Source organism: Eucalyptus grandis, chromosome 4 (genome assembly GCF_016545825.1).
Source record: "Eucalyptus grandis isolate ANBG69807.140 chromosome 4, ASM1654582v1, whole genome shotgun sequence".
Classification (NCBI taxonomy): domain Eukaryota; kingdom Viridiplantae; phylum Streptophyta; class Magnoliopsida; order Myrtales; family Myrtaceae; genus Eucalyptus; species Eucalyptus grandis.
The window spans coordinates 30,939,270-30,966,390 of NC_052615.1; the positions used below are offsets into that span (position 1 = coordinate 30,939,270).

Here is a 27,121-nt window from a genome sequence, read left to right on the forward strand (position 1 = left end):
ACCAAATCGGTGCAATTATTGGCCTCGTTTAAATAATATTTCGATCCTATATATTATTAAGGGGCCCCCCAAATTCAGATAACTGCAAGCTAAAAAACAGAACGTGAAACACCGGACATTTGCCTCAACAGAATTCTGTCTGTACCCAAAGTGACTAAGTGCATGTTTTACTATTACATCCATGTGATGAGCCAGAAGAAGAGGCAACTAGCCAAACAGCAAAAGAGACCAACATGTCTCCCTAATGTAGAGATGAAAGACATTAGGGAGACAATAGAAAATAATTTAATTTCTATTTCACTACGCAAAATTTTGAGTTACTAATTAAAAAAAATGTCCGACCGTTCCTCTCTCACATCTCCCCGAACACATTAAGTTGGTCCATAATCTGTAGATTTCGCGAACCAATATCATAAAATCCATTAATTCTAGGGTCGCACCCAGAAATTGAACCAAAAAATAAAGGTGGTCAGTCGATGATCTACCCCTAAATTCTTTTTCTCTTTATGGCAATAGCCTTGACGTCTCATCTTCTTTGCCGTCCTCGTGAGACCTCCATCATTGACTTGCGCTATCATGCTGATCGTGATCGCCATCTACGGTGGTCGCATTTTCTCTAGTGAGTTCTTGGGCTCTCCGTGCCTCGCCTTCCCAGTTGGTCCGGACCAAGACAAGCAACATGGTCACGACGCACGAGCCCTGCGCCGCCAATAGCCCGAGCCACAGCCCCTTGAAGTCGAACCCCAAGAAGAAACTCAGCCACACGGCGATTGGCATGCCGACCAGATAGAAGCAACCCAAGTTGATGTGCGCCCCCATCTTCGGCCTCGCAGTCCCTCTGAGAACGCCGCACCCCGTCGTCTGCGGGCAGTTCCCAAGCTCGCACAGCCCTATAAGGGGCAAGACCATGGAGGTCAAGGCCACAATGTCAGTATCCTGTGTGAACATCCTCGCCCACGTGTGCCTTACCATCGTAGTGAACACCAAAGCAGCGAACCCCAACACAAAGCTAAAAGCGAGCCCCACGTTCATCGCCAGCCTTGCCTTGTCGGGCTGGCCCGCCCCAAGCTCATTCCCGACCCTCGTCGACACGCTGAAGCTCAGTGAGGACGGGAAGATGTATACCAGTGCGGTTGTCTGGATCAAAACCCCCATGGAGGCAACGGTGGCTCGGGGATTCAACAGATACCCGCATAGCAAGATCATGATCTCGTACCACCACCACTCAAGGCAGACTGAGATGCAGCTAGGGACCGCCAAGTCCACGAGGGACTTGAACCCCTTGAGGCATTCCGACGAGAACCCGCCCCACGTGTTCTTATGCACGCCGGAGATTAGTACGTAAAGGATCAGCGATGCCACGAGATTGATATTGGTCAAGACGGCAGCGAGCGCAACGCCTCTGATCCCAAGGCCGAGCACATTGACGAGGAGGTAATTGATAAGGACGTGGAGGATAATAGCCTGAGCAGCACAGAAGGTAAGCGGCATTGTAATGGACTGTGAGCGGAGGTATATGCGCAGTGGGTGCAAGAGCGACTGCGCGACAAGGTCAGGGAGCGAGCAGAGGATGTATAGCTGAGCTTGAGACGAGATGTCATCTTGCTGCCCAAAATACAGGAGGATTGGCTTCATGTTGAGCCACAGGACAGAGATGGGGATTGAAGTTAGGAGGAGCAAAAGGATAGTCCTCTGCATGGTGAGGCCAAGAACCTTGTACCGGCCAGCCCCGAAGGCCTGGCCACAGATGGGCTCCATACCCATGGCGAGGCCAGAGAGGACAGAGTAGCCCGTGATGTTGGCGAAGCCGATGGCAAGGGACCCGCCAGCGAGGGCGAGGTCGCCGAGGCGGCCGAGGAAGAGCATCGAGATGGCCGAGCGGGCGTAGATCAGGAGGCCGGTCAAGACCATCGGGACGGCTATCGCAGACAAGGACCGGCCCTCCTTGAGCAGGACGCCAAGGCTGGTCTTGCCGGGATCCTCGGCACTAGGATCTTCTTGATCCCTCCACTGCGGCGATGTCGAGTCTTTGGAGACCAGGGGTGCCAACATGGCGGGCTCGCCTTAATCTGATCTGGTCGGAAATGAGGAATGTTTGTCTGCTGAGGGACAGCGGGTGAAGGAGGAGGAAGGATTGGATGTCTGTATGTGTATGCGAGAGAGAGAGAGAAGAGAGAGAGAGAGAGTCTTCGGGACGGTGAAAGAGCGAAGCCAGATTTATAAAGCAGGACGTGCTGGGGATTCGCCCAGGACATTTATTTTTCGGAAATTCGTAAATGGCAATAATTATGACTTTTCTAATTACAAAACTCCAAGAGAAAAAGAAAAAGGCAATTTGACAGGATCAACAAGGTATCCCAGTCCACACTGAAATTCCTTTCATACCATTTGACCGGCCACGTCACCCCGTCTTCTTCTTGAAAAAAAAAAAGGTATTTCGGAACAGATTGACTTCTTTTTATTTATTTTCATTTATCAATGCACCCTTCTAATTCCATTCGCGCATTGAAGTCATGAAGAACGTTGTCGAAGGCCACACAACCACTTCCACATGTTCCGCATATTTAAGAATTTCGGTGGCGGTTTTTGCTGTAGATGCCGGGACCATATACTCCGTACCGTGGAATACGAAGACGTAATTTTCGGTGCATCTGAACCCGAATTGGCCCTAATCGGCACTTTTTCAAGAGCAAACGCCATCGAAAACAGCGGTAGCTGCGGGAATTGAGAAGAGCAGGATTAACTTTATGCAAGGAAAAGCCCGGTAGTGCTTCGACCAAGTGAAAAACATTCTCGGCCAGTTCCGAAACTACGTCTTGTGGTTCGTGCTTCGTGAGGCAGAGATGGAGACCGCCACTTGTTGGGATTATTTGAGCAAGTTCATTGTACCAGGAGAGGGGGATGTTGTCGTGGATTCGTTAATATCTATATTTGAAAGTTGTAGACCTAAGTATATTTTAAAATTACTTCGTCTGAACTTTTGAAAGTAAAATTCAGAGATATTCTCAGGAGTGAGAGAAGAAAAACTCTATCTCCAATTAGAAGGGACATGGCATATAAGTATCGACACGTTAAAATAAGTAACGCATCCAAACATAGCATTGAATTATCAAACGGAAGTCCTTATCAAAAGCTTACTTCCTACGAATTAGACATGTGCTTCACACAAATCGAAAATAATATTATACGGGTCGTGCTTCGAGACAAAGATGGAGACCGTCACTTTTTGGTATTATTCGAGTAGGTTCATTGTACCAGGAGAGGGGGATGCTTGTCGCGGATTCATAAGTTTCGATATTCGTAAGTTGGACGTGGGTGCATGGTGTCTACGATTTGGACGCAAGTAGCTTTGATTTATTTATTTATTTATTTTGGGTCCAATTAGCTTTGATTATAGTAAGGGGAGTGGGGTGGATTAAGAAAGAAAATACTCTGTCGCACTTCAAGTACTTGATTAACGTAAGGGCATGCGGCGCTTCGAGAACACCTAAATATTCTGGTGCGCACGGCGCCATTTGAAAAGGGTTGCAAGCAAACATTTAGACAATGAACGGTATTTCCGATCAATTTCTAATGCACAGACCAGATATAACTTTTTTTTTCGCACCCATCAATCTTTTAAAAAGATTGACAAAGGGGCCCTCTATGTAATTATCCCACTGCCGTTTGGTAATTTTTATTGGACCTTAGCTTAACATAATTGAACAGCAACATAAGCATTCTTTATTCCTCCCCCATGTCGAGCTATGTTTAGTTTGTTCCTAGGTCAATATTTTAAGTGCAATTTGGGAGCCGCACCAGCCATATGTCTTCTGTCTTCAATTCAAATTTCGCGTAATGCTACCGAAATGTCCTATTTTCTGTGAGTATTTAAAGCCCACCATCTCCAAAGTGGGAATAATTGATACATACCAAGTTGAGGTCTAATCTACAACTTGCTAGAGACTCACAACGCCTCTCTACAGTACGATGTACACCTTGATCCCAAGTTGCCCGACAGATTATTAGGGTTTAGTCATGAGGGCCCAATTTGAATATTATTGGGGCCAGATAGGGGATCATAGTGATCCTTCCAACTTTTAGGCATCTTCTTGTGCTCACATGATGTATTAAGATTGGGAAAATAATCCAAAAAACCCTAAATTTATTGTACTTTCATCAGTTCAATCATAAATCTTGTAAATTTACCATTTAAGTTCTAAATAATTTCATATTTTTTTTAGTTGATTCCATCCAGTAAATTTTAATAAGAAATTGTAGATGTCGATGTTGGTTGTCCTACATGACACCGTTGGCGTTGACAATGATAATTTTTTAAAATATTTTCAATTTTTCAAAAAATTTATTATTTTTTATTTAAATTTTCTCTTTTCTTTTTCTTTTTCCTTTTGTTTTCTAACCCTAGGCAAGGCATCACTGCCCTTGCCAGCCATAAGCAAGGGCCACAACTCTCATCCTGTGACCCATGCCCTTTAATTGGTGAGGGTGAGGGCAAGGACCTCCGCACCCTCATCAACAAAAGAGTGAGGGTTGCAATCCTTGCCTGGATCTAGGCGAGAACCTAGAAGCTCTCACCTATATCTGTGAGAGCTTTGACATCGTCACCCAAACTAGGCCACTAGTGACCTTGCCGGCTGAGGGTTACAAAAAGAAAATAAAAAAGAAGATAAAATTAATTAAAAAAAATCAAAATTCATTAAATATTAATAAAAATTGTTTACTTTAACGCCAACGGTATCACATAAGATAGCCAATGTCCATGTCAGTGATTTGCACCTAAAATTGATTGGATGAGCTTAATTAACAAAATGTGAAAATATTTAAGAATCAATTGATAAAATTAAAAGGTTTATGACTAAATTCGCAATTCGATTCTTGATTCCAAGGGGGAATCTGACTAGACCGAACAACTAAATATACTAATTAGTAAAATATGAACTAAACACTATCTCAGTCTAGTTCTAAGTAGTGGAAAAAAAATGATCGATTCTATTGGACAAGATCGAAACTAGACCGGACTAAGCCGTCGGTCCAATCCCCAATTCCGATTTTTGGGAACTAGTCCTCCTGGTCAGATTTCAACTTGGACTTGGAAGTGATCATCCCTAATGGATGGAGAAGTCATGAGTGTATATGATGAAGAGGGGGGAAAGGCCTGTAGGCCATTTACAGTATGCACTATAATAGGTGCATCAGTCACATATCATTATTAGAATACCTACCTAAGCTGACCATCCAACCACATTAAATTACCGTACCAAATGTGCTAAGCTCAATATAAATTGACCAAACAATTGTATAGGACTATCAAGCGATGTCACGCGCACTTTATAAACTCCATAAAAACATGTTTTTTTTTTCTTGAAACAAAATATTATGCGATTAATACTATCCTCCATTTACAAAAATCTCCATCGTGGATATCATTAAGGTGGTATTTAGGGATCAAAGGGCTCCACTTATTAAGATCAAATTTTGAAAATATAATCAAACAATGTAAAACTAATATCAAAACTAGTCTCTCTTTCTGTCAATTGTGCTTCTGAACAGGTTCTCGTCATTATGAGTGTGGACTCAACATATTCCTTCCTTTCCTTTTTGTTGGGGATTATCAGCTACTTCTAGTTTTCCCTCACGAGTTCCTTTCTAAATTTCGACAATTGATGAAAAAAAATTTCTATTTTCATAGCTATTTTCTGGACGTAACCTATCCATATTTGTACCGTTTTAAGCAACTTCGAGCGCTTCATGCTAAATAAAATTTAAGAGTTGCGTGTATGTAAAAAGCTTATGAAAAGCCATAGATTAAAGAGTAGAAGTCATCTCAAATAGTGTTTGATTTTTCTTGCAATAAGGAGAAACTGCATGTGACGCGCAAAGTTACAGAGATTATAAATTAAATCACATGCTCATTTTTAGGTAAAACCAATTTGTTGCACTTGTAGTCCCATCATATGAGAATTAGTCTGCACGTCCAAGTGCAAAGTTGGTCTAAAGTGAACGTGCTTTGCATTGACTTTCCACTAAACAGCAAGTTGGAAAAGAATTCTGCACTTCCTTTTTTTTCTGAATGGCGTGGATGAATTCAATTTTTCTTGCAACTTCTGTTTTTTGCTAAATAGTTTAACGTGGTCGGGCTAAGTATCGTAAAGACTCAATTAGAGAATTTGTGAAATATGGGAAAGTGCTAAAGTATATGAACGACAAATGATAAAAGCGAGAGCTGTCGCTCTGCATGCCTCACATTTGTTTCAAGTTGCGACTCGTGTTTATCATCTTGCCTCCGCCAGTGGGAAAACGATGCGAATAAAACAGTTTCAGCCGGAAATAAAATGGATCTCTATCTACCCATTAAAAATAAAAAAATAAAAATTCAGAAATACAGCTGGAAACCCTCACCAGGATAATCCAAATTCACTGGCGCCAACAATCATATCAATCGAGCCTTTCAGTCAACTAAAAAGCCTAAACAGAAGGTTTGACTGGACTTTGCGGTAAGTGGGAATCGTTTGTGAACTCGAAAATTAGGAGAAAGAAAAGATCCTTCTACACACATAAACGCGTAAGGAATAAGGAAAGAAGATCCGGGTGAAGCTTCCATGGTTTGCGACAATTCAAAAAGGTGGGAGACGAGCAAGTATGTCAATTTCGTCGACTCTGGCTTTTTCCGGATATGAGTTTTGGAGACGCTGCTGAGTCCACTGCCGACTCGTAATCAAGGACTCGGTCAATCAATTAGCGATCGCCATCTCCACCCCCAAGGCACCGCCCCCCGGTCCCGATCACGACGACTTCAAATCGGTGCCCTCTCCCTTGCCAGCTCGTCTGCATCGACCTTCGTGGGAAGCCTCGCTTGGATTAACCGTTGATCGCTTGAGCCGCACCCCCGATCCGTGCGGACCCGGGTCCATGCTTTGAGCAGTTGCAACGGAGCGATTGGCGGGTCATTTTTTAACGAGTCTTTGGTAGCTCGTGCTCTGTGCTGTGCGCTTCGTTCTTTTTCACTTTCTTGCGTCTTAGTGTCAATAGTCAAAAATCGGCTAAAACAAAATTTGTGGGTGTTAGAGCATTGAGGGCAGCAATTGTCGTCTTAATCATCTGGACCGTGACAGCCGTTCACACATGAGAAAATGGAAAGAGAGCTAAAAGCTGGTGAGGTTTCTGGAAGCCCTAATTCTCGCTTTGATAATTACTCCCAACTGGTCACAGAATTTTGTGATGAAGACGTATACCTTTTTTTTTTTAAAGCCAAGTCTTTGAACGTGCGAGGACCGTCACTAGCTCATTCTTGAGACTTGAGAGCAACACCTCTGATGTATTAGCGTATAACCTCGTGTTTCATTTATGAACTTTTTAAAAGGAATTAGACGGTCAAAGGCCGTTTTGTGATCGTGAAAAGTGCGCCCGCTAAATAGCATTTGTACTGTAGAATTATATGGTTGTAGGTGAGGCGAATTGCGTGAAAAGAAATTATACAACTGAAATTTCCATCGACGGTCTTTATCAACTTTTATGCATCTCGACTCGTCCACTTTTCTGGGCGACCTTAAGGGCGCACTCCTCCACATCGGCCTAGTGATATTCAAGGTCTTAGACGTAGAAGACCGGAGATTTCGAATTAATGAGATATAGATCTTTGTTTAGTTATGCAAACGCCCTATTGACCCGTTCACTTGCCTTTTTTCACATTATAGAAAATTCAAATCAACAGCAAGTGTTTGCACAGTATCAAAATTGACTTTGAATGTGTCAAAACGCGTTTACTTCTTTTGTAACATGCATATCGATAGTGACTTTTTGGATTGCAGACAACATGGAATCTCCAAACCCTCTGTTGGAGCACTATCCATGATGAATCGCCTTATCAGCCATGCATTAGATAAGGTTCTGCTTATGTGGTCTCTAACATAGTCTCCAAGTTTACTTGCAATAATTGGTATTCTATGGTTTGAGTAAGATATTCGGCACATCAAAATAAAGAGTTCCGGCCACTTCACTGGCTCTAGAGTTTGCTAAATTCCTTTAAAAAATACAAAACAAAATCTCCATCCTCGCTATCTTTTTTTCTCTTTTTGTCTTTTTTCCTTGCAAAAGAAGAAAAACTCATTTCGTTGCGCCCCTAAGTTGGATAAACGTTGAATGAGCAACACAGAATCACGAATGATGGGATGCGAGAATTTGATTGTTCCCGGTAGTTAGAGAATGTTGACCTTGGAACTAAAAAAGGACGACGGAGCTAGACTATCTACTGAGCTATAATGAAAATCTCCGCAAAACTATGGTCGGCTTAATAATTTATCGAAAGTTTGCTCTTTCTACTCCATTTTCCCACTTAAGATATTTTCAGCACTCATTATAAGCTAATCCGCGTGATTCCTTTCCCAAAGTGCACACTAAATGTGGTTGCTACTTCGCCTCCAACATAAGCTATTACCAACTTTTTCTATATAGGATAGAAGAGAATTAATCTTTATTTATGCTCCATTTGTTTTGTGGAAAATAAACAATTTGGAAAAAAATTTCTTAAAAATGATCACACCGATTGCTCACAAAAATGAATGAACAAATAAAGAAAAATATTTTCATCATACGCAAAGTAGTTAAAGCGATCAGTTTTTTTTTTTTTTAAGTATTTTCTAAATCATTAATTTTTTGCGAAATAAATGGAACCATTGAAATAAATATAAATTGATAGCAGATCAAAGGGCGACGATTTGACAATAATATTCAAACAGCACGTCATTTTCAATACCAAATATATCCAGTATTATGATCCTAACCCAAGAGATATATTTAATTCCTAGTGCCTCTCCCTCCGGATATCTGAAAATTGAAGATAACATTTTTCGGTAGTGGGGCTCATATGCTCTAGGAAAAGCAGAGCCGAAAGTCAAAACAAAAGCGAATGATTTTAATAGTGAAAACATGTGCACAATACAAGACATAACCTAACTATTGTCGTTCGAAATTATTGCTCGAAGAGAGGAAACACCGACTGCACCAATCGTACTTAGACAGCACTGAGAGGAAGTACTGAACCACATGGCTAATTAAATCTCGATAGGATATGACAAACAAACTGAGGGCGCAAAAGAATGTTTGGAAAGTTCACCGTGAATCTCGTGAGCTTCGGTTATGGAGGAAGTTTGATCCCTAATAGGTCCTTCAATTCGGTAAACCTACCAAGTGCTAGACGATATGCCTCAAAAAATATGGTTATCCACTTCGAAACAAATTGGCGGATGCTTGTCTTATTACAGGATTCATATGTTTGATCTTATGGAGTATCATGGAGGACAACACATATTTAGTTAGGCCATCTGTCTTATATCGTATGTCGGTGATAATGATATGTCAATTGTCGGTCAAGAGTGGGGTTTCTAAATCATCTAGTTTTTGGTGCAGCCACCACTCATAAAGCTATCGTGTGGATTCTTTTAGGTATTTGCACTACATTGAAATATTGGGGCTTCATGAGATTTGTTTTGCAGGGACTTGTGCGCCAAACGGATGATATTTAACTTTTCGCCCCTCCAGTGTACCGGCTCATGGGGACGGGCGTGCGGCTTGACCTAACTTTGTTACTCGAGCTTGTCGGACTGGGTTTACGCCTATTTGACCGTCGGGCCAAACAAGCCACCAAGCCATGATTAGGCCTAATTACTAGGACCAAGGGCTATGTACAAGGCCTAAAACATTAGTCCAGCATCTCAGAAACATGATAGAAGCCCATTCTGTCAGTTGACCCGATCATATACTTCAAGAGACAAACGCTCTCTTCTTGATTGAGGCTAGAGGCCTCTCCTTGCTTCACTCAAAAGTCAATGGTTTAACCCATTTACAAGACCTAAAGAAGGGAGGCTACATAATAATGGACTTCTTGTCTCCCCTAAGAAGTCAAGGCATATCAAAGTATGCTCTGCATGGACCCCCCCAAAATAATCAAAATTTTGTAGTGGCAAGGGTAGGTTCTAGATTGATCTTAGACAATTACGCACATCGAAGAAATCTATTTCAAAGATTTCAATAGACTGTATTCTAATTCAATCGCTGCGTTTGCCTTGAGTTTTCTAACGCTAGGAAGGCTCGTGGTAGGGCCATTATCGAGCATCTAGCTAGCTATAATTTAAGACTATAAGACTCTCGAAGCCGCCATATTTATATCGAGTTTTATGTGGTTAACCTCCTAAGACTCGACAAAAAGTTGACTCTAAGTTCCTCTAACTATGTAAACTTGGGGATATGTTTAGGTTGAGTTGGGCCGCACTTGCTCCAAACTAGAGGCCCGGACCAATGCCCTATATGAGCTAATTAGATCTATAGCTATTAGTTAACATCTATTTTAAGCTTATATTTGTCTTGTAGCATTCATCTTGCATATTAAGAATCTCCAAGTACATGACTATCTGATGCTTCAATGTCGTGACTCAATGTTGTGAATACGATACATGAACAGTTCGAGATGCAGTTGTGTGTAATGCATGGCGATAACAATCGGCATTGAGAGACATTGACTCAATACAATTAAAGGGCCTCGTTTCATAAACATTATTTTTTCAAATAGAGTAAATTTCACTCAAATCGAATATATAATCAAGGTCAATACGCAAGTTATATACTCGACCATCTCAAGAAATCCCATGTCAATTCCTCTTTCCCTTTCAACCCAAAAGTAAATATATTAAAAAAAAAAAAAAGTAGTTCCCTTTCCCTTTCCCTTTCCCTTTCTCTTTTTCCCTTCTCCTCAAGTATCGAAACAAAGGCAGAAGTCAAGATGTGGTTTTGGGCGAGTAAGTGAGTCGATGGGAGCAAGAGAGTGGACCCAAAAGCAGTTGCTATAGTTAGGACTAAGCCTACTTCTTTTAAGCACCCATGTGGTGATTGAGTGCCACATCATAGTCCCTAGTCAAAAAAAATAGTTCGTGGGTTTGGCTTGGGCCCTAACCTACTTCTTGCTACCAACACACCCAACCTTTAGGTGCTCAAAACCAATAATAGGAACTATCTCATTTATGCCTATATAAAGTGGTTTAATGTAGCATGTACATATGTTTAGTCTCAAACCCAATCATGTGCTGGATTGACCAGACTCTATGTTAGCAATACACGATTTTCTTTTCCAGTTCGTCCAGTCCCTTGATGACCAAGCCATGCTAATTCAGGGAATATCTTGACCTGGATCGAGTAATAATATCCTGGGCAGTGCTCTCGATTCCGGGTCATCATTGCACTGGTTCTCCACATGAAGGGCAAGGGAGGGGACACCATCTGAGCTTGTCTTGACACGTCTGCGCTGATGCATGTGCTTCCGATCCATCCGGGGGCTCGAGATAACAAAGCAGTTTAATCAAGAAAGATAGCCCCCGAGCTCAATTGTTTAGTTACTATCACTAACCGGCCTAGTTTCTTTGAAGCCTAGCCGCAGCTGCTTTTGGAACAGGGAAAACCCTTGAAATGAACCAATGAGCACGAGGTAAAGAGAGGCATGTCGATTATGGAATTATTAGGCATTATTAAATATGATCCGGCCGATCCGACCAGTGAAGGATTTTGTGATTTTTCATTCGCCACTAATGGAGTACTCGTTTTCTTTCGCAAGTGGTAGTAAATCAATGACCCGCTTGTCTCACAATTCATGAAGTGACTAATCAATCATGTCCATGCCGCAAGAGAGGTGATAAGTGTTTTTTTTTTTTTTTTTTTTGTTAGGTGATTCGCAGTCATAATTGCAGAAGTAGTGTGATTATGTTATGACCTGTTGGAGTTATCAATATCGTGCGCGGTTATGAATGCCATTCTAATTGGCCCCCATGAATAGAGGAGGTTCTCACCGATCAACCCATGACTTGTGATCCCAATCATATCCAACGTATCCGCTATTTGCACAGTGGCATCACAACCCCTTTGCGGGCTTCTTAGCAAGAAATTGATGCGTTCCATTAAAGACAGCCCGTCGTATAAATTGTTTTGGATGAGTAAATCAATCATGATCCAACATTAATCCCCTCCAAGTTACTATCGAAAACTCATCAATTCGCGTCAAAGGAACGGCCCCATATCCTTTGACTTCCATGTAAAAGGACACGACCGGCCGACGTTAAAAAAATCGACGGATGAGTTGTGGTCCAAGGTGCAATGCCAACCAAAACATACTCACATAGAGACTTCGATCCAAAATTCGAATGTCTTAATATCTTTAATGTTAAGTTGGTTCTTCGATACCAACTCCTCTAATGACCACGCTTGTCCCTCTCCTCCTGCCCCTCGGGCCCCACTCTCTCTCTCTCTCTCTCTCAAGAACAAAACAGCAAGCGAGATGACGATTAACTGAATTATGCTTGCCAGTGAATTCAATCCATAAATTAACTGTTGAGCGGTCTCCCCTATACCATGAGCGATTTGGTATTGAGTTGACATATTCTTGACACTAAATAGAGAGAGCCAAGTGCTAAGGATGACCCTAGCGGGGTTCCACCGCGCTCTAGTCATCGAGCACCCACCAAGAATTTGACAAAAACCGTACCTTCCCCTCACTGTGGAAAATATCAAAACCGCGGCTTTATACGATAAAATTAATACCATAAGATAATCAAGTAATACAATCAATCGATACAGCGAAGTCGATCGAAAGGAACCCCCGCAAAATGGGTGCCCTTCGGATTACAGCTAATCCCCCGTATCGAACTCGATCCTAATGTGTGCTCAATGCGCGTGCCGCTCACTATCGGGGCCGTCGTCCTTCCAATCGCCCACGATGCAAAGAACCCCCACAAAGAAAGAAACACACACACACACATCACTCGGCAAATCAAGTTCTTTCAGAAAAGGCAAATCAAATTGGGGGATTTAAAACAAGTAAAAGAAACATGTGAGAAAAAAGCTTAAGGAGGACCGGCTAGCTTTCTGAGTGACTGGGCGTCACGATTTGGGGAGTGTCCCGCGAATTCCCCACGCTTTTAATTGCCCTTTTTGACTAACAACAACATATATATATAACATATATAGAGTTATATATATAGATATAACTATATTCACCTTCGCTCACTTGACCTACCCTCTCCAGGTCATCCCTTTCCTGATCTCTGTCCTCCTCTCCTTCTCTCGCTCTCTCGCGGTCGCTCTATCTCCCTCTCTCCTTCTACCTTAATTATATCCATATGTCGGACCCTAGTTCTCCTAAGTATGAGGCCCATGTGGTCCAATCATCAGCGGAGCTAGACCCTCCACCGCCGCAGCCGCTTCCGTCGCCATCACCGCCGCCGCCTCCTCCTCTTGCACTGCACGCGCTAGACCAAACCCCGCATTCCCTTCCTGCTTACGCGGGCGATGCTCCGTCCCCTAAGGGCAAATCCCCCTCCCCCAGGCATCTGCAGAGGTCGTCCCCGAGGAGCAACCCCTCCGGCTCGGCCTCCTCTGGCGGGAAGCACCCGTTCTACCGTGGCATCCGGAGCCGGAGCGGCAAGTGGGTGTCGGAGATCCGGGAGCCACGCAAGACGACCCGCGTGTGGCTGGGCACCTACCCCACCCCGGAGATGGCCGCTGCCGCCTACGACGTGGCTGCCCTGGCCCTCAAAGGCGGGGACGCGGTCCTCAACTTCCCGCACTTGGTGAAGTCGTACCCGGTCCCCGCATCCACCGCGCCCACCGACGTGCGAAGGGCAGCAGCTGCCGCCGCTGCCTCGAGGAAGGCGGAAACGAGCGGCGGCACCGATGATACAGCATTGTTAGGTCAGGAAGGCGATGAGGGCAAGACTAGGAAAGATCATCGTCCTGATTTAAGCTCAAAACCACCGGAAGCCGAATTCATCGACGAAGAGGCACTGTTCGATATGCCAAACTTGTTGGTGGACATGGCGGAGGGAATGATGGTGTCGCCGCCGAGAATAAGCTCGCCCCCCTCGGACGACTCGCCTGACAACTCCGACATGGAAAGCTTGTGGAGCTACCCTTAAAATTGTTTCCCCAGTTGCGTGTTTCAAAAACTTCCTCAACCAAATTAAACATCTCCAACGACACGAAAAATTTCACAGATGATTAAGAGGGCTTGTGAGTGTGTGTGTGTGTGTGTGTGTGTGTGTGTGTGTGTGTGTGTGTGTGTATGTGTGTGTGTGTGTGTGGACTAAAACGACAGTGATCAATATTCAATACTAGATAGCCAGGACATGATTGTTCCTGGAAACTACATTGAGCAAAAGAGGTGGGGAAGAAAAAGGAGAAAAATTACAGGGCATGGGAGAAATTGTCGCAGTGCAGTGATAAATTTTGATGGTAGCAGCTGAAGGAGGAAGCTTTCAAAGGAAAGTTAAAGAGCTAGGGTTTGGGTTTGGCGTTTTATGAACATTTTCTTTTGCGGTAGCTTGTGCTGCTTTGCAGTTCTCTCTCTCTCTCTTCTTTCTTTATTTGTCTTCCTTTACATATGCGGCTATGATATTCCGAACTAGTTTCCTCGCTGAAGTTTTCTTCTTTCCTCATGTGGAGTCTGCTGGTGATGACGATCGTATGTCTGCCTTCTGAGTGCGACCCATGTGTGTTTTTCAAGAGAACGCTCGTGGAAGCTTCATGGGAAACTAGAATCTTGTCTGAATGAAGACGTGAAGAACTTTAATTTATTTTTTACGGAACAAAGAACCACTTCAAGAATAGCAATTTAACACTAGTTCATACAGAGAGAAACGATGTCGCCTAATTGGGTTCTGGGTGTTCTCTCTCTCTCTCGCGCGCGCACGGAATGGAAGATAACAATACCAACGTGACGACGAAATTTTGCATTCTCTCCGGAATTTGGGAACTATCATGAGTCAAATCTCTCAAGAATGGTCCCATTAGACCATGAAAAAACGTTAAGAGTTTTTTTTTTCCTTAAAAGAATGGATGTAGGGATGTCAGGGACTGAGATTTAAACGATGCATATAATGTCCTGATCATCAATGATTGAACTTTTCTCTCATCGTTTGTCTAAGAAGACGTCGCGGCGGATTTCTCTCCAACCTTTCTTTTCCATCTGTCTTTGGGTATGTTATTATGAAGCTTTTATCTTCTCCCCACACCCCGGAATTTCTCTGGGTCTTTTCAAGGACTCGTGCTAATAATGGTAAGTTAGCTCATCTTTTAGACCAACTTGCAATATGGCAAGATTAATTATTAACTTTACCTTGAAATTGTCACAACTTTATGATCAAAAACTTGAATCAGTTGACCCAAAGCAAAATGCGGAAGATTAATCATCATAATCCCCTTCTTCTTTTCATCCGATGTTGGTACTCCTCAGACAGAATTGGAAGAGGATCATTGACACCTTTCTTGGGATTCATAAACCACAATTCATCTCTGACACGTTCAACTTCTTATGTTGAACCTGATGATCATGAGTCGCTGGAGAAAAACATTCAAACGAGGACCTACACGAAGCAAGTTCTTTCTTTCTATTTTTCCTTTTTGCTCCTGTTTTTTCATGGAGACAAAAAACATCTTCCTCTCTTACTTTAGTAGGCCCTCATGGAAACGTGCACAGCACTCCGCTTGTGGTGTTGTTCTTTATTTTCTTTCGGGCCAAAGAAAAAGAAAAAGGGTCCGTCGAAAAATTGACTCCTGTTTACGTCTAGATACGCAAATCACCAGAAGGGGTCGTATATACGGGTATATTCTGCACGTAGAGAGAGCTCATCGAATCGTCTGAAATGATCAGCAACTTGTTCCCCCTCTTGGCCAAAAGAAAGGATCCGCACGTTGACAAATAACTGTTCCATTGACCAGAAATATTATTTTCCCTCTTGCTCAAATGAACCACGAAGTCAGAGGTTCTTGTATGAAAGATCCCAACTTATGAGCTTCACAAATGACTGATGCAAAGAGAGCCGCCCTGAGATATGCCTGATTTTCTTGATTTTAAAGCCAAGACTACATTACGTGTATTTTACTGTAAAGGTGATAAGGTGATACCTGCCCTCAATTTGAATATAATCAGATTTATTAAGACGGAAAGTATGTAAAAGTATATGCGTCGAACAATTCACGATATTATCATCACATAAAGTGCTCATTAAAGCTAGAGATAAAAGTTAGAGGATCGACATATGAATTCAAGAACAAGTCCAAATCAAAACTCATAAACAATCCGCATACTAGGAAAAATTATTATGATCCTTCCTCACAGAGTGCAAACGGAAGAAAAGCGTTTGAGACAATCTTGTCTCGTGTGAAGAATAGAAAAAAATTAGAGAAATAAGTCAAGACATAAGAGTGATTTCATACTTAATAATCCAAAAGTAGTGATATTGACTTAATGGGGTGTAAAGGAGTTGTACCGAATCTATGCATTGTACTGCTGAAATCTCACCAGGGTACGGTAGTCAAATATCGGATGCAAGCCTTGATTTAGTTTGATCTCCCGAGCTTTATTCAACCCAATTTGATTGGATTTTCCATGAAGAAGAAAATCTAAACGTGCCCCTTTGAGTATAAAGAGAAATGTCCATGCTCCTCATCTACATAATGCCAATTCGCTCTCGGCTTTGCGATTTTAGAGTCGTGCCGATTTCAAAATCTTTGGAACACTCCAAACAGTTGTAAACCTCCTACGACACGAGAAAAGGAATTTGAATTTCGGCCAGTAGTTTTCATATTCCCTGTCCGGTTGCGGGGAAAAACAATTTCGGCACATTTCTGAAGAAGGGTGGAAAAGACGGTCGCAGGTCGGCCAAGGAACTGGTGGTGATGGGGCCTCTCAAAGGTTGACAAAAAGTCGTTGGACGCCTTTATATGTGCCTTTGTTTTCTAATGAGTACCGTCATACTATTCAAGAAATCAAAAAAGGCAAGGCCTTTTTGTCTGACGAGGCATAATATATGCATACATTTGTTGCGGCCAAAATCTTCATCTAGCTTTGAATCATTATGTGAGGTTTGACCGTGGAGAGACCGCCAACCTGGCCGACATCGTCCCCTCTCTCTCTCTCTAACTGTACGACGGGCGCCGTTCTCTAGTAGTCTAAAACTTTTAAAACAAACGGCCGCGCATCAAACTAATCCGAGTGCTGAAGTCAAAAATGTCAAAGTTCGGCGGCATACCCCTCCATTTTTGGAGCAGATGTTTCGAGCATCAGGAATTTGCAAATCAGAACTTAAAGTCGTCTATTCATATATTACCGACATCGTGTAAACTGTTATGAATCAATATCAAAGATTTAGACTTAACCGGTTCATAATCTTATAGGATGGGGCCTCTAAGATTGCGTACTTAAATTATAAAATGAAAAATTCGGCTTTCATATTTTGAATTTTGAGATTTTGAACTTCATAAGTGTGTACGAGTGTAAACTGTTATGAGTTGATATCAAATGTTTAGATTTAACCGACTCGTGATCTTACAAGGTGAAACCTCTAGTTCACACATTTAGATTATAAAAAGGAAAATTCAACTTCGTACTTTGAATTTTGAGATTTTGAACTTCATAAGTGCGTATGATATTTTGAAGCTTATTCACATCGGGCTAATCATACATTAAAAAACTATGAAAGAGGTACATGTCTTATAGTTAAAATTGAGGTGTCATTGCTTTTTATATTTGAGTATAATTAATTCACTTTATACAATAGAATAGGTGTGATTAATAATCTTTCGGATATTGAAAGATGACGTGATTCGTGATCATGCATGAATAATCGTCAGAAAACAATGTCTCAGAAGCCGCTACGGAGCAAAATAACTTTTATTTTCTCACAACCAACAACCGTTACGTAACAAGAATAAAATTATCAGTAGGATCAACTGTATATCTGTGTGATTGGCCAGAACTTTTTCAAGAGCAACCAACTTGCTAGGGTTTTCATTGTGCTTTTTCTATACGCGGAGCGCTGCTTTCGATGTACAAAAGGCTGGTGCATATGTTTTGTTTATGTCTCTCTTGCAGATTCTACTTTCCAGAAAGGGAGATAAAGAAGATCACGTTGCCTTCGATTTGTCGAATTGATTAATTTGAGGCATACCCTATTTAGAGTAATCGAAGATACCGCCTCACCTGCCATTGACCCACATATAGACATCGCGTAGAGAGGGACAGAGAGAGTATTGCTTCGTCATCAAGCAGCGAGCGCTTCATCTAATCGGGTGCGAGTTCTTTAGTTAGTATCTCGTCAGAATCCGGCTGAGCACATGCGTTGTCGACCTCAAGGTTCAACCTAGGGCAAAGTGCGTCTCCGGTTTTAACCTACCTTATCATGCAGCGTCTGGTGGATACGAGAAAGAATGAGACTTTAGCGAGGACGCCAAATTGAATCGATGTACCTCATGTCTGCGACCACGTATGCGTCGTCACCATCAAATGTCCCAGTGTGTGTACCATCATAGTACCACTATTATTGCTGGCAATAGTAATTGGCGTGGACCATCAGGACTCATGAAGACTGACAAGGTAAGAAAATAGAAACTCCCAGTCTTTTCATGGAATCTAAAACGTGGATGCCCGGATTGGCGTAAGATATGTCGTCAAACAAAGAAATTATGCAGTTGGGTTTGGTTCCTTGGGGATCTATGTTGCTCAAGAGCTTTCACTTGCGTAAGTGCTTGCACCAAAAATTGGTCAGGTCGACGATGTGGAAAAACATGGGACTAAAGTGTGGAGTATTAAGTATGTGACCCATTGTCGATGACAGCGAGAATTATTGTGGATATTAGCATACATCGATGACCATTATTGACTGGTTGCGATAAATGATGACAAATGGTTAACAATAGTCGACAAAACTATCGATTAAAAGAGACCACATATTAGATTATTGGTTAAGGGAGTTGAACGCATAAAGGGCATCAGGATGTAGTTACAATAGTTGCTAGAGAATAGAGCAACTAGCACGGGATTTTAAAGGAACAACCATTTGAAGACAAAATCATGACATCATGAGAGTATGGCCACAAAACTTTTGGAGTTGAGGGAAATGGCTACAAGTACAAGTGGACTGCTCAAAGACGATTATGACACAACCATTACAAATACTATCGTTTGTTTAATGGAGACTGCACACCAACAAACAAATTTACTATATTTCAATAATCTTAACTTTCCTACATTATACTTTCATTTTCCAAACTCATGTTGTCAATTATATTCTGACGTGTTTCTTAATTATAATTTCCAAATTCGCATCATTGATAAAATTTCAGCATATATCTTTATCTCGAGTGTTACACCATCAATTAAATTACGATATTTTATCTTTGTGTGCTCAAGTGCTTTGTCAATAAATTTAGACAAAGTTTGCGTTTGTATAGTTTTATTTGAAATAAATTTATTATTATTTCTTGTCCATCTGTAATTTTATTTTATTTTTTTGGTGAAAAGGTAAGTACAAATCATATGTTTACAAAATGTAGGTCGCAACCAGGCCCTCAAATCAGAGCCTCAGAGACATCAGGGAGAGCAGACAAGTTGTCCATCTGTAATATTTTATATTTGGAGTCGTCACAAAAGTTATTTCCTATAATAATACAAAAAACGATTTTCAGTATAAAATATATCAAAGCTTCTGACATGATAAGAACTAGGGTTTCCCGTCTTTTATACGACTAACATTCATAAAGAAACGAATTCTATTGTCCAACAGATAAGGTAAATAAACTAATCCTTAAGTGACCAGATTGTGTGAATTCAGCGTTGGAGAACATCCATCGATATCATCATGTGAGAACGCGAGCAGACATTACGGCTGGTGGGGCATGCTATCGAATCTCCTTTCGATTTTATTTTTTTTCTTTTTGAGTTGTACAAACAAGAAAGTGATGTGAATTTCAAAAAAAAAAGAAATACAAAAAGGTACTAATAATATAAAAACGATAATTATAAAAGATGAAAAGACACACCCTTTCTCCCCTCTGGTCTTACAGGGCCCCTCCTCAAGGGCAAGATGATAGGAGGGTTTCAAAAGTTCAAAACCAGACGAGTGGACCACCAAAGATGTCTCCCGGCCCCCTCAATTATCCATATCATTATTGCTCCATTTGGTTTCCCCCTCGTTTAGCATGAGTATACAAGTATAATTGAGCATTAAACGTAAATATGTACGTATATATTCTTTGTTCCTAGACAAATAAACCGTTTCACCAAATTTTCACTTATTAGACAAGAGGCTATTGCTATGCACATTTTGCAGCTAAGCGGCTCGCTATACTAAGAAAATACCGAGTCAGTTTACAAAAGAATTTGACACACTTATGTGATTATATATGTTAATACTTAATGGAAGCAGCTAAGAGGAATCTCTATCACACTCCTTTATAAATCAATATATAGTGTATCAGTTTTAGCATTTCTAGCTAGCACTATTCAAATTTAAGACAGAAATTACGATTATTTTGAAAGAGGCACTTTTGCTTTCATTTTTAAGGTTCGTGGCAAGGATCTTGCAGTTGTATGCCTTATAGTTGCTTTTAGAAAATTGTGTAGTATTGAGATGCATATGCAAGTTGTATTAAAAGAAAAGTCCCACATCGAGGAAATTTTGTGGTTTTGCATGGTTAATCTATCCAAGTTAGCCATTAACTATTAACTTAAATTTTTAAATGAATATGAGTCCAACTAAGGGAAAGCATTAGATTTCATTTGCATGCTCCAGCAATAGTTATCACAACAGATGATGGATTGGTGGACCCCCAATCTGTTCCGATGTTTGGTGAATATCTTAATGAAGGAATCCCATGATCAACAAATTCACAACGGATTCAAGCTAAGATATGTTGATCCAAAAATACACCCAAATCGAAGGAGAGACTATTCAGATGTACGTTTGTGTTATGCTAAAAAAAAGTCTCATACCACATAAAATTTAAACTTTTGAATGAATGTAGATCCAACCAGAAATGTTGATTGATTCAAACTTTGGCTTTCTCTCGACGATCTCTTCTAGGTAAAAGTATAAGTTTTCTATTGCACGATCCCACCATGTTTCTCACTTGTAAAATGTCAATGTCTTTAAAAAAGAGAGTGCCATCAACCACATGATGTGTTAATACAGCAAAATAGACCCCTGTTAGATTATGGGTCCCCTACGCCTATGACTAGCTTGGACCAATCCGAGTAGCACTAGCCGTTAAACTACCCTTAACTGCCTAAATCCAGTACATTAAGTAGACTGCAAACTAAGATTATGGACATGATATAGATACGGATGTGGTTAAGATGATGATATAGAAACTTGTCCTGCACGCTGATGTGTATGTGAGGAAAAAGAAAGATAGCAAGCATCTTGATTCTATCTGCTCCCTAGTCAAGTGGCTCACATTATTCATTCATGTGCGCCAAATTTCTTGGACAACCCCAATCACGAGAGACAAAAAGACGATTTTTTAGGGCAAAAGGAAGGAGGGAGGGAGGGAGGGAGGGAGAGAACATTATCATAGCTTAAAAGTACATTTTCGAAAGAAAGCAAATTTTGTCCGTACCCTTTTTTATGGGAACGATGAAAAAGGCCTACTCGATTTAGCCAATATCAAGAAGTTTCTGAATCTGATCATGTCAACATATGAGTTCCATCTGCATTAGCCGCGAGCAAGATTGACTGACCAACAAAGATTTGACTGATTCAATCAATTTTGCCGAAGGTCAATCGAGCGCCAAGACCAATTTGAATACACGATCATTGAGGCTCATGCAGAATCATTCCGAACTTGAAGAAAAGCAATCTTCCTTTATTTTCCTCACCTTCAGTCAAAAGACTGAGAATCTTTTAAAAGGAGGAGCATGATGGGGCAATCTTGGTTATGAAACTTTTCCCCAATTAAGCTTCAATTAGCCAAGGACGAGAGGAGTCATCATTGTAATTGAATTCACTGTCATTACCTTTGGAATAGTCGATTGCGTTGCTAAAGTTACCTGAATTCAGCATTATTGTACCTTTGGGATTCAACATTGATTTGAATGCTTTTCGTCATTCTAGAATTTACTCAATAACTTGAGAGAAAGGATGTTGGACCCCTTTAGTACCGCCCATAACATAAATAATTGCTGCGGTCGTCCTTTTTAATGCATCCAGGACCAAATTGTCACGGCTACATGCAACTTAAGATGTGCTACTGACTATTTTGACCAAACTTGTCATTGTCAAACCCTAAGTACTGTACTGATCAAGACCTAAATATAATATAGACTTGGAAAATCTTAAAAAGGATTTACATGTATTCTACATGGTTTTGGAGAAAATAAAACAAAGGAATTTCTAAGAGTCCATTTGTTTCATGGAAAACATGCTATCGGAAAACATTTTCCCCATTTGGAGGTATTTAGATTGCTTTAGAAAATTAGTCAATAGAATATTTAGGGTCCGTTCATTTTGCAAAAAACAATTTCCGGGAAAACATTTTCTGGAATTTCCAGTGTTTGGATAGCGGAAAATAAACGGTCAAATAAAATGTTTTCCAATCAATGGAAAATCTCCTCCTAAGATTGTGGAAAATGATTTCCTCTTTTGAGAAGATGAAAACATTTTCCATAACTTATTCCACCTTATTTCTTTTCTCACACATTTATGCTTTCTTTTTCTTTTTTGTTTTTTTTAAATCGAGTTTTTAATTCTTTTCTTTTCTTTTTTTCCATTTCATCTTCTTCCTTAGTGGCCGGTCACCAGCCACGGCGGCAACCGGCGACCAGCCACGAGCCAACTCGAGCCTCGCCCCAGGCCGACGAGGCTCCGCCTAGCCCGATCTGGCAAAGCTGAGCTTGGGCCTCGCCAGATCGGGCGAGGCAGAGCCTCGCCGGCCTAAGGCGAAGCTCGGGCCTCACTAGATTCGGCGAGCTGGGCGAGGCTCAAGCCTCGCTCGAGCTCGCCAAAGATTCGCCGAGCTCCCGGGATCAGGAGCCCGAGCTCTACCACCAGATCCGACGAGCTCAGGCGAGATCGGCCGAGCCTCGAGCTCGCCAGATCTAGCGATTGGGTCTTGGTCGGCCGCCAGGTAGCCAGCCATCATCAAGCATGCAACGGCAGAGGAAGGAGGAGGAAGAAGGAGGAGGAAGGAAAAGAAAAAGGAAAAGAAAGAAATAATAAAAATAATAAAATTTTGATTTTTTAAAAATACAAATCGTTAAAAATTCATTTTGTAAAAAAATATAAAGAAAATAAAACTATTTTTTTGGTCAATTAAAAATATTAAAATTCAATTTTTGATAATTTTTTCAAAACAATTAAATTAGCTAACGAACGGTGGAAAATATTTTCCACTGGAAGCTTAAGTTTCGCCGAACATCGAAAAATAGAGTCATTTTCCTGAAAAATGACTTCTAGAAAAATGTTTTCCGGAAACATGATATTTTCCGCAAAACGAACAGGCCCTTAAACTTAAATTCAGAAAAATGACTTCCTCTTTCAAAATTAAAAATCTTCTCATATACAATTAGACCTCAATGCTTGGACTTTAGACCTTGGTGCTTGGGCATAAGGACCCTGATGATAATGACTAGTCCATAGCGGTTGGGCCTGGGTCCACAAGAGGCTAAACCCGATTCTCTTAAGGTTGGGTCTAAGACGCCAATGCCCGTGCCCAAGTTCCAAGTGGCCGTACTTGGGACAATCCCCACGTCCAAGTCACCGATGCTCAATCTTGCATCCACCACTGCTGAGCCTAAGTCCTTGGCGCCTATGCTTAGGTTCCTAGTAGTTGGCCTAAGAAACCCTAGCTACCACGGTCAAGTCTGAGTCCTTGTAGGTTGAGGTGTAGTCCGTTATGCCCGAGTTGGGGTTCTCAACACCTAGGCTCGAGGCCCAAGGCGGTTGAGCCCGGGTCCCTTAAGGTTAGGCCCAAGTCCATAGTGCTCATGTTCAAGTCTTCAACAAGAGTGCCAAAGTCCCATGCTTGTAGGCCTAAGTCCCTTACACGTGGGCTCAAGACCCTAACAGTCGAGTTCAGGTCCCCCGTGGCTAAGTCTAGTGTGACATCTGGAAAATTCCTACATTTATTAATACATAAGAATTTGGTTGTGATCAATTAATATGACTGTTATGTTTGAGGATGAGTTAGAAATTTACTAAGTTAATTATTTATTTATGTTTGGGAAATTTTGCCAAATGTTTTGACAGGTTCAAAAGTAAATTATTAACTTATGTTTGGAAATTTTTGCTAAACGTTTTGACAAGTTCAAAATATTTTTTGGATTTATCAATATTTAAAACAAACACTGATTTTCTTATTTACGTATTGATTCCCATAATTCTTAAGTGTTCCAACCGTAAAGGCTAGTTTGAAAATTTAATCTTTTGGCTCATTCTTCCATTGGTAAGTGAGACCTTGAACCCTATATTTATTTCCTTTCCTTCGTCGGCAGGTTGAAACATTGAACTTAGCTTTGTTGATGTCATGCGTATTTAATCTATGTTAATTTCTAGTTCATTAGTGCAAGTGGTGACTCACACACTTACTTGGCCAAAGGAAATAAATCTCTCCTGAATATCTCTTCTCTTGGCTTATGAGGATGTGCCATGTGCCTAAGCTATTCATTTAGGGGCCACATAACCCTTTTGATTGGAACCTCTCTACTCTTTGATTCAATGATTTCAACCTATGAGCATTTAATTCTCTAATCATGGTTAACCCATCTCCTCTTTTATTTTTCGTTATGGCTGTATATAAAATTAAGAGGTAGAGAATTTCCAATATAATGCCCAATTTCATTACTTCACCAATCACTCTCTTCTTTTATTTCAACTTTCACTTTCAATTTCAAGAGTAAAAGCAAAAGATCTCACGTGCTTATTATATTTAAGTCTTGAGTTTGCTTCTAGGTTTGAATGAGGTAAACTCATTTATTTCCTCTACTCCTCATAAATGGAATTGTTGTTTTCAAGACAAAAATCATTGATTTTGGTTTTGTTTTACTTTTAAAAAAAGGACTAAGGCTTTGTCTTACTCAAGCTATTATTGAGGTAAGTGAAAACTCTAGGTGCTAAGTTAGGTTATTCTAATGAGTACCTGACTTAGTTGCTTAGTGGGTGTTTACTTTAAGTGGGTTTTATGAGCATGTGTGAAAAAATTGGTGATAGCATGTTGGGTTTCTCACTTGTGTGAATTTTGATAAGTATGAGCTAATTCTTTTGATGGTTGGTGGTATTTTGGTGAATAAAGAGTGTAAAAAGAGCAAAAAATTTATGAAGTTACCGATTCCAATGGGTTACCAAAAATGGTAGTTACCGATTATCGATTATGACAAGTTACCTAATATATCAGTTACCAATTACCAATTACTGATTATAGTGGTTTACCTAATCGAGAAAGTTATCAATAATAAAAAATAAAAATAATTAATATTTTTTTAAATCATTTTCTCATGCTTTCTGTTTTATGGATATCTTAGTCATTCATTTTTTTAGCATCATTATTTAACAATTACTTATCCATTTTATTTAGGGAAAATATGTATGGAATGTTGATATGGAATATGTTAAATCGGTGATGGTTAAGTGAAACGATATAGTGCATTGAATGCTAATGTTGATCATCTTCATGTGCATTAAAGTTGCATAATAACATTGAATATTGAAAAGGAAAAGTATCATTGTCTACATAAGGGTGGCCATGTTGCCTCATGTGTCGAGATGTCTTAGAGAGTGTTTCGAAATGCCCCACATTTAAGATTATATATGAGTATGGCAGGATGCCCCGTGAGTGAATGTTGTGGGATGTCTCGAAGTTGAGATACCCCGAGTATTAGGATACTTTGAGAGTGTTTGGGAGGTGGAGTAAATAAGATTATACATGCTCATGAATATACATATATGTATGTTGATAAAGTACCAAATGATACTAAAAAAGCTATATAACATACGAGTGCATTGAATGGATCGTGCCACTATGACATTTGGATTTTTGCTCGACAAAATTGCAAGCCCCGAATGTTTGACGGTCCACACTACGTTGGCGAGCTCGCCATCGGACTACACCATTCACATCCTCACGGTGTCGTCAACGAGTGACCCCATTTCCACTTCATCCAAGGACGCGTCTACATCACCAAGCCGCCGCATCCTTTACATCAACAATCTTGAATTTTTCCCCATTATTGCCGATGAAAACTTCTAAATTATCCTCCATCATTTGCGGATTCTTGAACCATCCCCTCACCGTCACATTTGCTACAAAAGGGATAAGGATCCAGCTAGCCAAGGGATGGGATAAATAGTCAACAATTGTTGCTACACAAGATAGGGACTATGGCGGTGGAAGGGGCAGCGAATGAATGAGATGGGGGGGCTGCTTTTTACTGGGGAACACATGCCACTCTTCATTTTTAGTCCACCGACAAATTCCCCACGCCCCCCTCCTCACTTTATTCTCTCAGGCTAGTTGCTGCCAACAAACCAGCAGCGGAAGAGACAAACAGCTTCAATGTCTTCATTGCTCGCCCTTAGAAGAACATCGGGCCAGCAACAAGCCATCTCCGTCGACTCGAGACCGTCATACACGAGAACTCGAGGCAAGTGGATGTCCTCCATTCTATTTTATATTAATCGTTTGTCATGTGACGAGAATAATTTCATAGAAATCCAAGAACATTGTTGAGATTTTCGTTAAATCAAAGTTTCAACTACATTATTCGTTTAATCAGAAGTTTTGATTATGTTACATAGCTACGTTATCAAGTTCGAAATAGTTGAGCTTGTGGTTAGGTCATAGAGGCATGGATAGTTGATATATGGTACATGCAAGGGCCGGAACAGCAAAAACTTTGAAGGAAAGCCGTGATTGGGCTGAGGGCGGGTTCAGTTCTAGCCCAACCCAGAAATTTGGTAATTTTGTACCGACTTATCTGGTGAAAATTTCATGGGGTGTTCATCACAAGAGTTGTCCCTTATTGACTGTTCTACAACATACTTTAATTTTAGAATTCTTGGAATTCATGTGACAAAAACATATTTGAAAAACTTCAGGATTCAAAATCTGTTTTTGGGTTGCTGGACCAACCTCTTTCTACTTTTCATTTTCTACATATTTCTCGATCCAGAATTATAAAATATGTTATTCACAAAAGTTGTAGAGAACATCTCAAGATACCACATATTAAATTTTCATAAATTTTCAGTCTCATTTGATCAGTGAAATATTTATTTATCTACTCAATTTTGTTCTGGAGATTTTGACTGTTTTG

The 27,121-nt window shown here is 40.8% G+C and overlaps 2 protein-coding genes and 1 non-coding gene across 3 annotated transcripts; 1 reads left to right on the forward strand and 2 right to left on the reverse strand.

The window, feature by feature from the left end:
* Nucleotides 1–317: 317 nt before the first annotated feature.
* Nucleotides 318–2,166, reverse strand: LOC104441801 (protein DETOXIFICATION 49). Its single transcript, XM_010055033.3, has one exon. It carries the CDS (start codon nt 2,050–2,052, stop codon nt 559–561), a length of 1,494 nt encoding a protein of 497 aa, XP_010053335.2. The 5' UTR covers nt 2,053–2,166; the 3' UTR covers nt 318–558.
* A 10,897-nt stretch (nt 2,167–13,063) lies between these two features.
* Nucleotides 13,064–14,267, forward strand: LOC104443140 (ethylene-responsive transcription factor ERF025). Its single transcript, XM_010056487.3, has one exon. It carries the CDS (start codon nt 13,158–13,160, stop codon nt 13,950–13,952), a length of 795 nt encoding a protein of 264 aa, XP_010054789.1. The 5' UTR covers nt 13,064–13,157; the 3' UTR covers nt 13,953–14,267.
* A 5,093-nt stretch (nt 14,268–19,360) lies between these two features.
* LOC120293057 lies at nt 19,361–19,476 on the reverse strand. Its single transcript, XR_005550716.1, has one exon. It is a non-coding gene; the product is annotated as a small nucleolar RNA snoR100 (small nucleolar RNA).
* Between the last annotated feature and the right edge of the window lie 7,645 nt (nt 19,477–27,121).